Source organism: Balaenoptera ricei, chromosome 12 (assembly GCF_028023285.1).
Source record: "Balaenoptera ricei isolate mBalRic1 chromosome 12, mBalRic1.hap2, whole genome shotgun sequence".
Lineage (NCBI taxonomy): Eukaryota > Metazoa > Chordata > Mammalia > Artiodactyla > Balaenopteridae > Balaenoptera > Balaenoptera ricei.
In genome coordinates this window covers 57,617,866-57,633,574 of record NC_082650.1, presented here as the reverse complement: position 1 = coordinate 57,633,574, position 15,709 = coordinate 57,617,866, and the positions used below count along the sequence as shown (strand labels likewise).

Sequence of the window (15,709 nt, the reverse complement as noted above, 5' to 3'; positions counted from 1 at the left end):
TTCCATTTTTAAAACAATGGATGGGCAGTGGCAAGTGGATACTGTACAATAATGTGGAATGGAAGAGATTGTGGGGCAAGTGAAATGAACCACCACCAACCATGCCAAAGGCCGGTCTTCATCCAAAGACGGTGATGTTGTGTATATGGTGGGATTGGAAGGGAGTCCTTTATTATGAGCTCCTTCCAGAAAACCAAACAACTAATTCCAACAAGTACTGCTCCCAATTAGACCAACTGAAAGCAGCACTCGACGAAGAGTGTCCAGAATTAGTCAACAGAAAACTCATAATCTTCCATCAGGATAACGCACGACTGCATGTTTCTTTGATGACCAGGCAAAAACTGTTACAGCTTGGCTGGGAAGTTGTGATTCATCCGCCATATTCACCAGACATTGCACCTTTGGAGTTCCATTTATTTAGGACTTTACAAAATTCTCTTAATAGAAAAAATTTCAATTCCCTGGAAGACTGTAAAAGGCACCTGGAACAGTTCTTTGCTCAAAAAGATAAAAAGTTTTGGGAACATGGAATTATGAAGTTGCCTGAAAAATGGCAGAAGGTAGTGGAAGAAAAGGATGAATACATTGTTGAATAAAGTTCTTGGTGAAAATGCAAAATGTGTCTTTTATTTTTACTTAAAAAACCAAAGATACTTTTTGGCCAACCCAGTAATATAGGATTGGGCAGTGAAATGTGCTAAAAAGAAAGATCTCTTGCTTGTATGACATTAAGATGATATATTTTGAATCGTTTTCTGAAATGTGAATCTTAGGATTGAAACAGTTAGTAGGAGTAAAATCCATACTTCTGATGTTTGTAACTGTGGAGCAGATAAACCAGGAAGGAACAGGTATATTTCTGACAAACAGAGAAGTAGGACATATTCAGGGAACTGAGCTCGGAGTTAAAATGCTACTCTGGACACAGTTTTCCACTTAGATAGGGTTCATAGATCAAAGTGAATTCTTTCTCCTTTATCTCGATGGAGATCTTGGTTAGAACCCAGCCCAGTTAGCCATGGTCTAAGAAGGGTCACCAGTACGGCACACACAACCAACCACATCTGGTTTGTTTGTTTGTTTGTTTAACTGGAGCAAGGAATAACGAATTTATCCAAAAAGCCGACAGTCTGAGAAGATGGTGGACTTGTGTCCCAAAGAACCATCTTACCTGAGTTAGAATTCAGGCTTCTTTTATACTAAAAGGGGAGGGAGTAAAGTCAAACATTTCCTGGTTCCCGTCAGCCTCCAGAGGGGATGTGTTAATTTCTTCCTTCCTGCAGTCATTCACAGGTGGCAGGTCTAAGAAGGGTCACCAATACCGCATACACAACCAACCACACCTGTCCAAACAAGCTCTTGGGCCATGGCAGTACCTTCTCTAAAGCAGAAGAAGGAGAGTAAGGGGATAAAACAGTAGGCAACTTTGTCTACCTCAGGCAATAATAGGACAATTTCTTTCTTTAAGATTCTGGTATTGAAACTACTAACAATAGGAAAAGGAAATCAGAATAAGTGATTTTCCCAGCTTGAATTCTTCTGGTCAGTTCAAAGACTGTATTGTATATTCCACTTTCAAAATATGTTTAGAATCCATCCATTTCTCCCTAAATCCATTGCTACAGTCGTGGCCAGGGGAACCTACCCTGGACACATACACTGGAGCCCCAACAAGCCTCTCTGTTCTACTCCTCCTTGTAATCCATTCTCCAAATCATAGCAGCCAACGGATGTCTTCAAAAGCAAAATGATCCATGTCATTTCTCTATTTAACTCATCCCTTTATTTCCATTGTATTTTGATTAAGATCCAAACATGATTTACAATGAATTCCCTACCTCTCCCACTCAACTCTCACCATCTTCTCAGGTGTTTTCTATGCTCCAGCTATACTGGCTGTTTCTCATTTCCTCACAGGGTCAAGACTTTCTATTACTTTGGCAGTAGAGTTTTCCCGGTCTGGAATACCCATTCCTATCACCTTTGCCTGGCTAACTTCTTACTCATCCTGGGGGTTGCAGCTTACATTTACTTCCTTAGATAGGTATCCCCTAAGCCTAATTAAATTTAAGTTTCTCATAGTGTCCTCTACTTTTTCTTCCTGACACTGCCTATAATTGTGTATTTACATACTTTTTTTTTTTTTTTTTTAAGGCTGCGTCCCTAGCCAGAATACACATCCTATTAGGTGCAGAAAAATGTGTCTCCTTTCTCACTATTTACATATTCAAGGCATAGCAAAGTGTCTGGCACAAAGTACATCCTCAGGAAATGTTTACTGACTGTTGAACAAATGAAGGATCTCTATGAGAATCATAAGAGATACTTCACATAGAATACTTACTCAAGTGTCTGGTGCAAAGTTATTTTCCAATAGCAGAGCTTTTTTTCCCCCACTTTTTCCAGCTTTGCTCCATACTTACAAAGTGGGAAGAGAAATCCAATAGTCAGACAATCAGTGGGCTGGGGTAGTGGGTCAAGGCTTCAGGGGGTGAAGGATCTTATAGCACAGGAGAAAGCAGCACTGAAGTCTGAGCTTATAAGGATGCACCAATGGCACCTCTGGTCTTCTACATAGTGCAGTTGAATACTTTCTGACACTTTATTACATCAATGAGTAAAAATAATTATTCTATTTATAAATTTTCCTTTTTTTTCTTGTAAGTTTATGTGTGGAAGTAAACAAAGACCACTTGGATGAGAACAAACAGAAGTTGTTATTCAGAGCTTGCTATAGCAAGGGAGCAACTTATATTTGTCAGAGATTCAAGGGCAGGCAAGAGAGTGGAAAAGCTTTATTTGGGAAAGCCTCAGGTGTGCTCTGATTGGAGATTGTTGGCATGAGGAAACTGGAGGTGGGCTAACAAGAAGCAAGGTATCTTGGGTGATTGGTTTGGTGAGTTTCTCTGGTTGCTCCTGAGTTGGAAGAGAGGGGAAAAAAAAAAAGGAAGCTGCAAGTTATTGAACAAATCTTGACCATTCTGGGCAGATTGCTGCAGAGGTTGTGGTTTGGCTTCCCAGGATGCTTGCTTCAGAGGATCTGGTTAAAGTTCTATTGTCATACATGGTCTGACTGTTACCTATTTGTATATTCAGTCTGTCAGTGGAACTTGGAAGAAGAAGGAGAAATAGCAAAAAGAAAAACGGCCAAGAAAAATGGACATAATTGGCATGAGGAAATAAAAAATGTCTTCATAACTGACAATAAAATTAATATTTTTAGTTTTTTTTTATACAATATGTAACTGGGATATGATTTACCATTGGAAATGGCTTAACTTACTTACCTAGTCTTCTGAGGCTTAGCTATGTTTTAGGAAAGACCAGCTTCAGATGGAACAAAAGCATGACTAATGGCAAAATATATTAAGAAATATTCAGAAGGTTCTTAGAATATTACTTCAAAAAGATTCTGTTTAGAGCAAAAACAGTTGGAAGGGTTTTACACAAAATAGGTTTGAACTGAGTTGATGACACTTCATGATAATGGTGCATTTCCATTGCAAGCTGAGCTATCTAAAGGCCATTAAAAAAAAAACAACTTAGACTTTAAAAAGAATTCCTTCTAAGAAACTATAATACAATAATAAAATTTCTTAATCCTACCACATTATTGAATTTTATTATTGAATGTCCATTGTGACAACTATGTACATCATGTGCTTTCCAAGAAAAAAAAATCAATCTCTTGCTATTATACTTTATTGATTGTTCAAATGGATTTTTATTATACTAGAGAATATTTTCTTCTAAATAGAAATGTTAAACTAAAATCATACTTGTGTACCTCTCTTGCCCTTTCTGTAGCATCAGAATTTGTTATCTGTTCTGGTTATTTTGCTGATAGTCTCTTAAAATGTGATATTTATATTAAAATAGAACTTGGAGAATAGAATGTTCTGTCTCCTCAGTGGAAAGGCCTAATAAATCCTTATTGAAATTGGCTTTTATGTTAATATTATATTAATTTAGAAAAAAACATAGAGATCAAACTAATACATTTATCTGGCCAGAAATGGTGCTAAGGGTCCTGGAATTGTATAGGCCTATGAACAATCATGCCATGTGTTTGCCTCAGCGTGCTTTTATAATAAAATCAGCTTCTAACTTGTGCATCTTTAGGGAAAATCTTGGAAAAGAAAACTGGCTATAAAAAGCCATCTTATGTAATATATGTTTGCCAATTTCTACAAAATTAAGTATTTATATAAATAATATAAATCAAAATAATCCATATTTGCAAACCTTTAAAAAGTTTAAATTTGTTATATTTTACTTTCAAGTGAAGCTTCATTTCAACTTGTAAAATCTGTGTTTTCTGAATATTCACTGCTTGCATTTTTACCCACCAGTAGAGAAACTGCTATCAGCAATCCATAGGCTTCCCGCTGAAAACTCAAATATTTTGATAATATATGGAGAGAGTGAGAATTAGTAGTGAAACCATGCCTGCCTGAGTTTACAGGCATATATGTTCCAGGAACAGAACATGTTTCAAAGTGCTTTTTGAAGATTTTTTTTTTTGTAGAATGTATATATTTTTTTTAAAAAATGGTAATTTCTGTAGAAAATTTTACTATTGCGCTTTCACTTGCCAGTAAAATCCTATAGTCATTAGCTCCCTATGAAAAAGGTGTCTGAATGGAATTTACAGTCTTCCAAATTTATCTAAATCTGAAAAGCCACACTAGATAAGTGAGACTTTTTTTTTTTTTTTTTGATCTGTAGAAACCTAATGCATAGCAGTTTTTATCTTTCTCTCTTTGATGGCATTTGATACATATATCTTGGTCCCCATGGCAACAATGACCCCCAACTTTCCTAGGAACTGAGATTTCTTTTGCCTCCCTGTAGGAAAGCAATGCTAATGGTGATGTTGACCAGTAATCTTTAAGCCAGTGGGAAATGTGTTGTTTGCTTCTTAAAAAGCAAAACTGGATCCCAGGCAGGACCCAAACTTAGTGTCTCTTTTTGGAGATGTTAACCATTTAATTTGTCCAACTCTTATAAAGAATCATTACATGCCCTATTTTACAACTGTACTGACATTTTTTTGCTTTGTGTCAGTATATTTATAGTTATTATTTTGCTTGATAACTTTTAACCTTCAGGTTGGTAAAATATTTAAGAAAATTCTGTATGATGTTTATGTTTAAAAATCAATAGGATTGCCTTACTTGAGGGCACACACTTTCTTATTTTGGTCCATGAGAGAATATCAAATATTGATTTTTTTCTTTCAATTACTGACTTTGAATTAAACATGTGTACTAAATGTAATTGTAATACATTGGTTTTATTTCAAAGAAATCAGTGAACTACATTTTTATCCTTGCAAAAACTGGCCCTTAATTTAATATTGTCATGTCGTTATATTTGAGAACAGTTAACTCATTGATTCAAATTTTATTTTAAAAATCAGAACTACCACCTGTCTCTTAACTCTTTATGTTTAGGGTTGACTTTGCCCTAAACAAAAATAAAAATCTTAGAGGTGAAAAATCTATGTTTAGATTAGTCATCCCTTTCTGTAAGATCATTTATATTATTGATTTATTGCTTTCACATTAATGCTGTAGTTCTCAAATGGTGAAATTCCAGACCCCATGTTAACTGGTTAATAGACAGTTTTAGAAAAGTTGTTAACTGAGGGTTTCTTTGCGCTGTACTCATAGGCCAAATCACTTCTGTATGAAAAAGACTCAGTTCCCAGGTAATTGTTCTTTACTCTGATTTCTCCCTGTCAGGGAGCACATAGGCATTTCTAGGAAATGTTTCATGTTTATTGTTGAGAGATCAGATGACAATTCTCTTTGAAGTGATCTCCTGTTAATACTTAACCCAATGGACGTACAATACTATTCACTGTTATTAGACAGTAATGTAAGTAACTATCTGTACTTTCCATTTAAAAATTTAACACAGGAAGGGGTGAAGTAAATGAGGTCAAAAAGTCTATAATTTACCTGCAACACTTAGTAAGAAAACTACTATGTTGAAAAAACTCTGTCCTCACTATTCATGTTCCGTATAGACTTGAGAAACCTGAGTTTGCAAATTATCCAGAAAGAATGGTTACACTAGTTAACCGAGAAACGTGCAGTTCACCAAAGTATATTCAGTCAATTGGAGAGAATATTTATCTTCCAAATGTAAATTAGCATTTAATACCAGCACCTTCCTTATGCTTTTTACTTCTCAATACCCTCAAGCAGTACTATCAGGAATGCCTTTTCTTCTCAAAGAAATAGTAAATACAATGCAAGGCAAACTGTATGGGTCATGTGGTTGTAGGCAGCTAATTATTGGGAAGAATTTTTTTTATTGAGGTATAGTTGATGTACAATATTATATGTTACAGGTGTACAGTATAGTGATTCACAATTTTTAAAGGTTATACTCCATTTTTAGTTATTATAAAATATTGGCTATATTCCCTGTGTTGTACAATATATCGTTGTAGCTTATTTTATACATAATGTTTTGTACCTCTTAATCTCCTACCCCTATATTGCCCCTCTCTCCTTCCCTCTCCCCACTGGCAACCACTAATTTGTTCTCTATGAGTCTGTTTCTTTTTTGTTATATTCAGTGGTTTGTAATAATTTTTTAGATTCCACATGTGATGTCATACATTATTTGTCTTTCTCTGTCTGACTTATTTCACTTAGCATAATATCCTCCAAATCCGTACATGTTGCTGCAAATGGCAAAATTTCACTCTTTTTTATGGCGGAGTAGTATTCCTTTATATATACACCATATCTTCTTTATCCATTCGTCTGTTGGTGGACACTTAGGTTGCTTTCATATCTTGGCAATTGTCAATAATGCTTCTTGAACATCAGGGTGCATGTATCTTTTCAAAATAGTGGTTTTGTTTTTTTTTTGTTTTTGAATATGTACCCAGGAGTTGAATTGCTGGCCCATATGATAGGTCTATTTTTAGCTTTTTGAGAACCTTCCATACTGTTTTCCAAAGTGGCTGTACCAAGTTACACCAATAGTTCCCTTGGTGTACAAGGGTTTCCCTTTTCTCCACATTCTCACCATCATTTATTATTTGTGTTCTTTTTGATGATAGCAATTCTGACAGGTGTGAAGTGATATCTCATTGTGGTTTTGATTTGCATTTCCCTGATGATTAGTGATGTTGAACATCTTTTCATGTGCCTGTTGGCCATCTGCATTTCCTCTTTGGAAAAATGTATATTCAGTTCTTCTGCCCATTTTTTGATGGAGTTGTTTAGTTTTTTTGCTGTTGAGTTGTATGAGCTATTTATATATGTTGAATATATGATATGACCTTTATCGGTCATATCATTTGAAAATATTTTCTCCCATTTAGTAGGTTGTCTTTTAGTTTTGTCGATCGTTTTGTTTCCTTTGCTGTGCAAAAAATTTTAAGTTTAGGTCCCATTTGTTTATTTTTGCTTTTTCTCCTTTGTTTTGGGAGAGGGATCCCAAAAATATTGCTATGATTTATGTCAAAGAGTGTTCTGCCTATATTTTCCTCTAGGAGTTTTATGGTTTCTGGTCTTACATTTAGGTCTTTAATCCATTTTGAGTTTATTTTTGTATGGGGTGTTAGATGGAGACTCTACATTATGCTAACACTGTTTTATAATGTACAGTGTGGTTTCTCATGATCACCACACAGGCCTTCTTTGGAAAAGTGCCACTTATGTTCTTTGTTCAAGACAAATGAATTTGTCTAAAATTAAGTCAAAACAGTGTATAATCAGAGAATTCGTTTTCCTTTTTACATTGCTCTATAATGAAAAACTGTATTGCTTTTTTTTTTCATTCTCCAACATCCATGGTTATATTGTTAGTAAATGTCAATAAGACAGTGTAAATAGAATTTTGATAGATCCTATTGTGCCAGCTGGTTTTTAGTGGGGAAATTATTTCTTAACTTTAAATGAGATTGACTTTATATATAACTAATATTTTATACTTAGCTGGGAATGTTTATTTTGTTCCTACCTGAGAAAGTTTTTGGTATACTTGTCAAACAAATTTTTATTGCAAATTCCGCAGAGCATAAAAAATATGTCTCACTGATTCTGCTTACAAGAAACAGTGCTAACTTACATGTTTAGAAGAAATTATAAAATGCTAATTACAGATGAGACAAGCAATTATGTAGCTCAGGAGAGGAAAGAAAAACATTCTTTGAACATAAAGGAGTAATATGAGATACAAAACAAATGAAATTTATACTGAGAAAACTGTCAGAAACAAAGATAAATAAATAAAGCATCAACTAATTAATGAGATACTCAGAAAAATAATTTTAAAATCATTCAGAAAACAAATGTTTTTTCTACATTAAAAAATAAAACAAAGCAACCAAAGAGAAAACATATTTTACCAAATGAAATTATTTGAAGAATTAAAAAAAAAATCCTGAGAAGTATAAAATGTAAAGCATAAAATATTTACATAAAATTCTTACAAGTATTTATATTAACATATATAAAATGTAGCTTAGGAAAAATTCAAATAAGTAGCAAAGATATGTGACCTATTACTCCCAAAGTTAAATATGATATTAAGGTAGAACTTGAACAGAACATGAGGAACAAAACATGAAAAACAAAATATGTAAATATGAAAGAATAGACACATAGTATACATTCAATATTTGCTGAATGAATGAATAGGTGTGGAAAGTTAACAACCTAAAAAAACCTGAAAGTCGTCATTATATAGTAATTCACTCATTTATTCTATTCAGTCATTTATTCAATAAATATTCATTGGGTATTTATTATCTAAATTTCAAAGTTGTGACATCCTCCTTGAAGGCACTTAAAGTTTAGCACAAGAAGATATGATACATAAAAATGAAATATAATTTTAATTCAAAGTAAAACATAAATGGAATTTCTGAGACAAAGAGGATAACATTTATTCCTTCATTCAACCATTATATTCAGAACCCTCACACAGAAAACCCCTAGTATGTCCTGTATTCAAAGGCCTTAGGATAAAAGGATGAGTAAACCAGTCTCTAGCCTCAGGGGATTTAAGTTTTAACTAGAGAGTGATAAAAAAAGACTTACAATTAAAATGTAATGTGATACTTCTGTGTTGGGGGCATACATAAGTTGTTCTGTCCATTGCTACACAGAAGAGGGAACTGCTTTTCCCAACGTTTCTATCAGTGATGAAGATACATATGTAAGGTAGTGAAAGAGGGAAAACATACATTTAAAGAGTACAACATGTATAGAAAACATGACCACATGAATAGTTTAGGAAAATTGTAAATGCAATAAAATTCACCTTCAGAAAATGGAGAAACGCCTTATATTTCTGGCAAACATAATGAAAAAACAATTACAGTCTCTATCTCTATGTCTCTCTCTCTCTCTCTCTCTCTCCTGATTGACATTTAAAACTTCCAAATAGAGAATACTAGAAGCTTTCAATAAAAAAATATTTACCAAAAAAGAAACAAATATTGGACTGCCCTCAGTCTCTTTAGTAACATTAAATAATAGAAAACATGACTAAAACAGAGCTCTTGAAGGAAGAAGGCTATGACACAATATGTCTTTATTTAGTCAAGTTTTCTTTGTACAGGAACATGACAAAAATATTTTCAAATCTACAGATAGAAGCATGTCACATAGTTATCCTTTACAAATAAATTGTCTTCTATAAGAACAATGATAAATGAAAGCAAACACTCAACGAAGAGGAAACTGACTAGAAATCCTAGTAAACAGTAAAAGTAGTTAAAGCATATAGAGAGAAGTTTTTGAATAATAGTTTTAAAGATTATATTAAAAATTACATTTGTTTTCCTTGGAAGAGAGATGATCTATAATATATCAAGCAAAAGAAAATGAGAGGCAGTGTCCACAACGCCAGATTAAATTAACTAAAACTATGGATCAGTATGTATAATAGCAGAATGAACCAAAGTAGTGAATTTTCATAGAATAGATGTCATTTTAATTTTTATGATTCAATATCGATTTTATGATGTGATGGTAAAAGTTTAAACAAAAGTTGACAATACCCCTTTAGTAGACTGAAAACTTTGTTACTCACAAATTACCACAGGAAAAACTGTCTACCAAAAAATCCAGAGGTAGAAAAGAAATAGTGAAAACCAGATAATATGAAAGGAACAAGGTTAAAAATAAGATCCAGGGAGAAAAAAGATAGGACATTAAAAACATTCATGATGAGCTTCTTATAAAGAAACTCATAAAATGAGAAGTATGTTGAAAGTATAATTATAGGTAATTATTTATCAGCAAATGCAAATATATAAATAAGGTAAGCATGATTAATACTAGGTCCTGGAAATTTAGGTGAAAAGAATGACTTAGAATAAAAAGTTATTTTTATGTGATAAAACATACTATCTAGAAATAAAGGCAACAGTCATAAACTATTATAGTATCATTCAATTATGTAAGTCAAACTATTAAAAGTAGAAGATGAATTGTTAGGAAGTTGTATTATACCATGAACTGTCAGGAGGATGGTAACAAACACAATAGTTTTGGAAAGTTATATGACAACATGTACTAATAATCCTAATAATTCATATTATTTGGGCTCAGTAATTCCAATTCTAGGAATTTGTTTTTAAAATAATAAATTACATGGGCAAGTATTTGTAAATAACTGTGTTTACTAAAGCGTTGTTTTTAACATTGATAGTTAAATTGTGATATGTTTATATGATGTTCATATTATACATTCAAATTATGAATTTGATTAATTTTAATGCCAGAAGAAAATGCTCAAAATAGTGTAGAAATAGGATATATTTAATAATTTATATAATACTTGTAGCACACTTATAAACACCTTACATTGACTTCTTTTTCGTTTAATCCTCACAATAGCTCTGTGAGGTAGATAATGTTATTCCCCCATTTATAGATGAGGAAATTGAGGCACAGAGAAGTAATGTGCCCCAGTCCCCTGGTGGTAAGTGGTGGAGATGTAATGGGATTCAGGTAGTCTGACACCCCCTTCAGAGTCTGGGCCATTAACTACAAGGCTATGATGGAAATTATGCAAGGAACATACATGTAAAGATAAAAGACTTGAAGGAAATACACTAAGCTCTATTAGCTATGATTGACAGGGGTATGTGTATAGGTTCAAAGTTTAAGTTGATGTTCTCTTTTATATTTTTTGTGTGTTTTATAATTTGACAACAATAAATATGCATTCTTTTTATGAAGAAGAGCAAATTTATTTTCAGAACCATTCAGAATATAAAATAAGAAAAATGAATAATACCATAATTTTCTATAGTTCTTTGTGGTTTTTGAACTACTTTCAAATTACTTATCTAATTTGATGCTTATAATTAAAGTGACCTTATGATTTAGTATCCAAACCATGACATTTTTAATTGTACAAGAGGGTTGCTATTAATATTTACACCAAAAAGATAACCGTAAACTTGAAGTATCCAAGTCAGCCAAGATATAGACTCACTCTATTTAAAATACCTCTTTGAGGTCAAGAGTACTTTATTAAATTTTGGAACTGAGAAAAAAAAATGACTTGATTAAATCATATAATGAAAAAAATCATGGTTCTGAACATAGATTAAAAGAAAAAAGATTGTCTTGACTTAATCAATGGCTCTTGTGATTAAAACAAAACAAAACAATAAACCCCACTGATGAAAAGTTCTTCAATCAATAGAAAATTTTGAATTATACAGTCCTAATAGATTTAAAATCTGGGAATCATACAAAATTTTATTTGATTTAAAATGTTATGCCATTGAAATTTCTGAAACTTCATAATATTCTGCTCAGAAACCTGAGATTTATAAGAAGGGTTACCTAATATTTGTGATTATAGGTAATTGTGGATTCATGAGCCAGAACCCTTTCATCCAAATAGTACTAGAAAAGCAACTGACAGAGGATGAAACTAGATAAGTATGTTTAGAAGAATGAACATCCAGCTAAATTATTTTTTATAAAAGTAATCTTGGAGGATGATGTAAGTGAAATGGGCAATATTTTGTATTAGTAATTTGATTAGAAAGTTGAAAAACTTACTGGTCAAGCTTGAGGGTATCATTTGGCAGGTGACAGTGGGCGAATGATGTCTGCCAGTGCTTTGGCTGGTAGAATTACATGTCTGAAAGAAATCTAACTATTTAACCAATAGTGAAAAAAAGGGAAATAAAATCCAAGGGACAAATGTGTAATAGGTATTAATTATAGATCAGGGGCAGAAAAATGGCAGTGACTGCAAAATACAATCTGCAGATGTCTTGTTTAGCCAACAGAGTAGTTTTTTTTTTTTTTTTTTAATGATTTTGAATTTGAAACAATTTAAGCAGGTCAGCAGGCATTCTAGGTTTGACATCCCCTCTGTCCTCCACCCAGGTCCCCAGCAGGGCCTCTGCTAACTCTAGTGATGCCTTGCTGGGAACTTGAAAAAAGTACCTGCTCTGGGAACATGCAGCCCAAGGCACACAGCAGAGCGGGTTGGGATTGTGGCCCCTCTTGCTATTCTGCCTTGAGATTTATGTGAGATTTAAAAACTTCACTCCCTAGCCTGGAAATTCTTACTACTGGCTTATGCCCTTTCACGTCACACATTGATGCTACCCGTCCGGCCCTTGAAAACCTTCCATTATTGACCCTAAATTATAATTCGTCTCTGTCTTTATGACCTCATGGTAGTCACAGTCTAAAGTAATTTAAAAGATCAGCAGGTAATTTACTTTGGAAAGAATGCTGAATCAAGATTTTTTTTCTTTTTTTTCCCCTTACTGTATTATTTGACTTTTTTTCTTAACTGACACAAACATTAGGAATATATATAGTTTTTAACGGTAAGAGGAAAATTAAGTAAATATGAGAAAATATGGCAAGAGGTTTTTTTTAAACATCACTAAAAACATTTATATTGAATTCCTAGTATAATCAAATAAGTTCTTGAAGAAAAACACTGAGATTTACTTTTATGTACAACTATTAGAATGACATATCTATTCTTATGAAGAACAGAAGTTATTAACATTTCTACTTTTGTGCTTCTCCAATTAAACGGAGATAGATATCTTAAAAAGTTACTAAGAAAGCTATGCAAATAGAGAGATCAAAAAGAGTATGTATGATAAAATATAACGAAAATAAAAAGATCATAACATTTAATTTGGATTTATGCTGATGAGACCCTTGTTAGCATATTTAGGTAGACCAGAGTAAGTGTTACCTGCTAAATCAATGTCACATTAAAGATAATTTACAAACAGTTCCCAACTTATGATTTTTCAACTTTATGATGGTGATGGTGCAAAAATGATAGATATTCAGTAGAGACTGTATTTTGAATTTTGAATTCTGATCTTTTTTTCTGAGCAAGTGATATGTAGTACGATAATTTCTGAGCCACAACTCCCAGTCAGCCACTCCATCACCAGGGTAAACAACTAATACACTTACAAGCATCCTGTTGTACATATAACCAGCGTGTTTTTCATTATAGTTCAGTATAGTATTCTATAAGTTACATGAGATATTCAACATTTTATTATAAAATAGGCTTTGTGCTAGATGATTTTGACTACAACTGTAGACTAATGTAAGTGTTCTGAGCACGTTTAAAGTAGGCTGGGCTAATCTATGTTGTTTGGTAGGTTGGTGTACTAAATGCATTTCTGATTTAACAATGTTTTCAACTTATGATGGGTTCATCCATAAGTTGAGGAAGATCTGTATGTACAAAACTTTATTTTAAAAAGAAATTGATAATTTATAGCTTCATTTGAGGAAAACAAGTTGGGTAATTGGCTAGGGGCATACATAAGACAGATTTCACTACTGATGACTCCCAGGTTTGAGAGGGTGGGGAAAAGTAATGCTGACTAAGAAATACTGACTCTGTGTCTCCTTTTGCTTCTGCTTTCCTTTAGTGGTCGCCATTGTTACATGACATGCAATGGTGCAGGTGCATGTATGCAAACCACCCAATCTATGTATTTAGTGGCATCTTATGCTTATATGTATCTCCAGAGGTAGCTCTATGTCATCATATAGACTGTGTTCAGTGAGTATAAAATGTCTGAACACAGAGAGTATATGGCCTAATCTATCAGAGGGTATTAGTTAAATTAAAATACATATTGAATAGAATACAAGTAGAAGTATTAGAATGGGTTATCCAGATGAGATTATGCTGTAATCTCCTTTCCTTGGAGTATTTTATAAGCTGCAAAAGTATATTTTTAAAAGCTCTGCAGGTAATTTGGGGTATGATTTTGCCCTACTGGGGGTTTTGTGAATACGAATTAATGCCTCTTTTAAGCCTGCTTTTACCTATTAATTTACCCTGGATCCCCAGGTTTTGCTCTGTCTTTAGCTTTGTCCATATAATATGGCATGTCATATCATTGTAATGAGAGGATAAGATAGATCCATTACTGTCAAAAATATGTGCTATTAATGAGTTTCCAGCCAGCTATCAAGGTATCATCAGCAGTAGTTTATCTTGGTGAATGAAAGTCTGAATGGAAAATTAAGCTCCCACATTGACTGTAGAAGTGCAATGGATCATTTTGTTCTTTAATGTCACACTTCAGTGGACACACTTCACAAAGCAGTGAATCATGCTTAAAACAAGCAGCCTTTACTTCAACAACAGCAGGTAACGCAGCAGATGTGAATAATAAGTGTTAGCAGTCTTAACTTTCTCTGCAGTGCTCTCTCCCAGGTGCCTGATGGACGATTTACAAAGTACATATGCTATTTTATAGATTGGAACTTGGGATCCAGCCAGTGGCCTGAATATGACAGAAAGTCAAAAGGGAAAGCCAACCAACATCACAGATTCCTTATCCAATCGTTCTTTGATCGTTACCACCATTTTGGTAAGTGTTTTTCCATTCTTTTTAGATAAATGTAGGTAAACATGGAAATGGATAGAAAAGGACATTATAATTGGAGTAGTAATGAACAGAATGTAATATATTTTACAGTTATTTAGCAATTACTGTATAACAGATAAGTCAATGTTAATTTAGTCACAGTTTTATTTGGTTAGCTTTTAATGATATAAACTATATTAATGTTTGGGCTGCTTATGTTGATTAATAATACCACTTCATATATTACTGGAAATCTTTATGTTTCTACAAAATTAGTTGCTATTGAAAAATTATCAATGTTAAGATTTGAAAAGTACACAGACATGCAGCTGTATAAATATACTTATGTGAGGAGCTGCATGTGAACTTTGTTTCTGCTTTCATCTCCTGGAAATATATTTCAGAGGGCATACCATTTATTTTTCAGGACTATTTCTGTTATAATTATATTTTAACCTTGATTTCAATTTAATTGTTTTCATCATGGCGAATTCACTTTTACTTTACTAATCTCCCTAATGAAATCAAATGACAAGTGCTGTTTTAGGCCAGAAATATTTTCATCACCAACAGAATTAAATTAATACTGATAAGCTGGATATTTTTACCCCTCTTATAATTATATATTTTAATTGGATCACACAGTAATGTTTACGTATGCCTACTGTGCCATTTGCAAATGGGAATCTTAATTTTAGGACAAGCAAGGGGCTGATGATTTAGTGAGTACTTTTACCTACAGAATAAATTTATCAATACTAGTTCTTATGATTCCCCAGGTAATCAATAGGAATGTAAGATTATTGTCCAGAACAAACCTCCACACAA

General features: G+C 33.2%; 1 protein-coding gene across 6 annotated transcripts in view; it reads left to right on the top strand.

Annotated features, from left to right (window-relative positions):
- GRIK2 (glutamate ionotropic receptor kainate type subunit 2) overlaps positions 1-15,709 on the top strand; it is a 640,311-nt gene that overhangs the window by 412,942 nt on the left and 211,660 nt on the right. For all 6 annotated transcript variants that reach the window (XM_059942024.1, XM_059942025.1, XM_059942026.1 and 3 more), the window contains exon 9: positions 14,771-14,884. In XM_059942024.1, the coding sequence (XP_059798007.1) occupies positions 14,771-14,884 (114 nt within the window). The remainder of the gene's footprint in view (positions 1-14,770; positions 14,885-15,709) is intronic.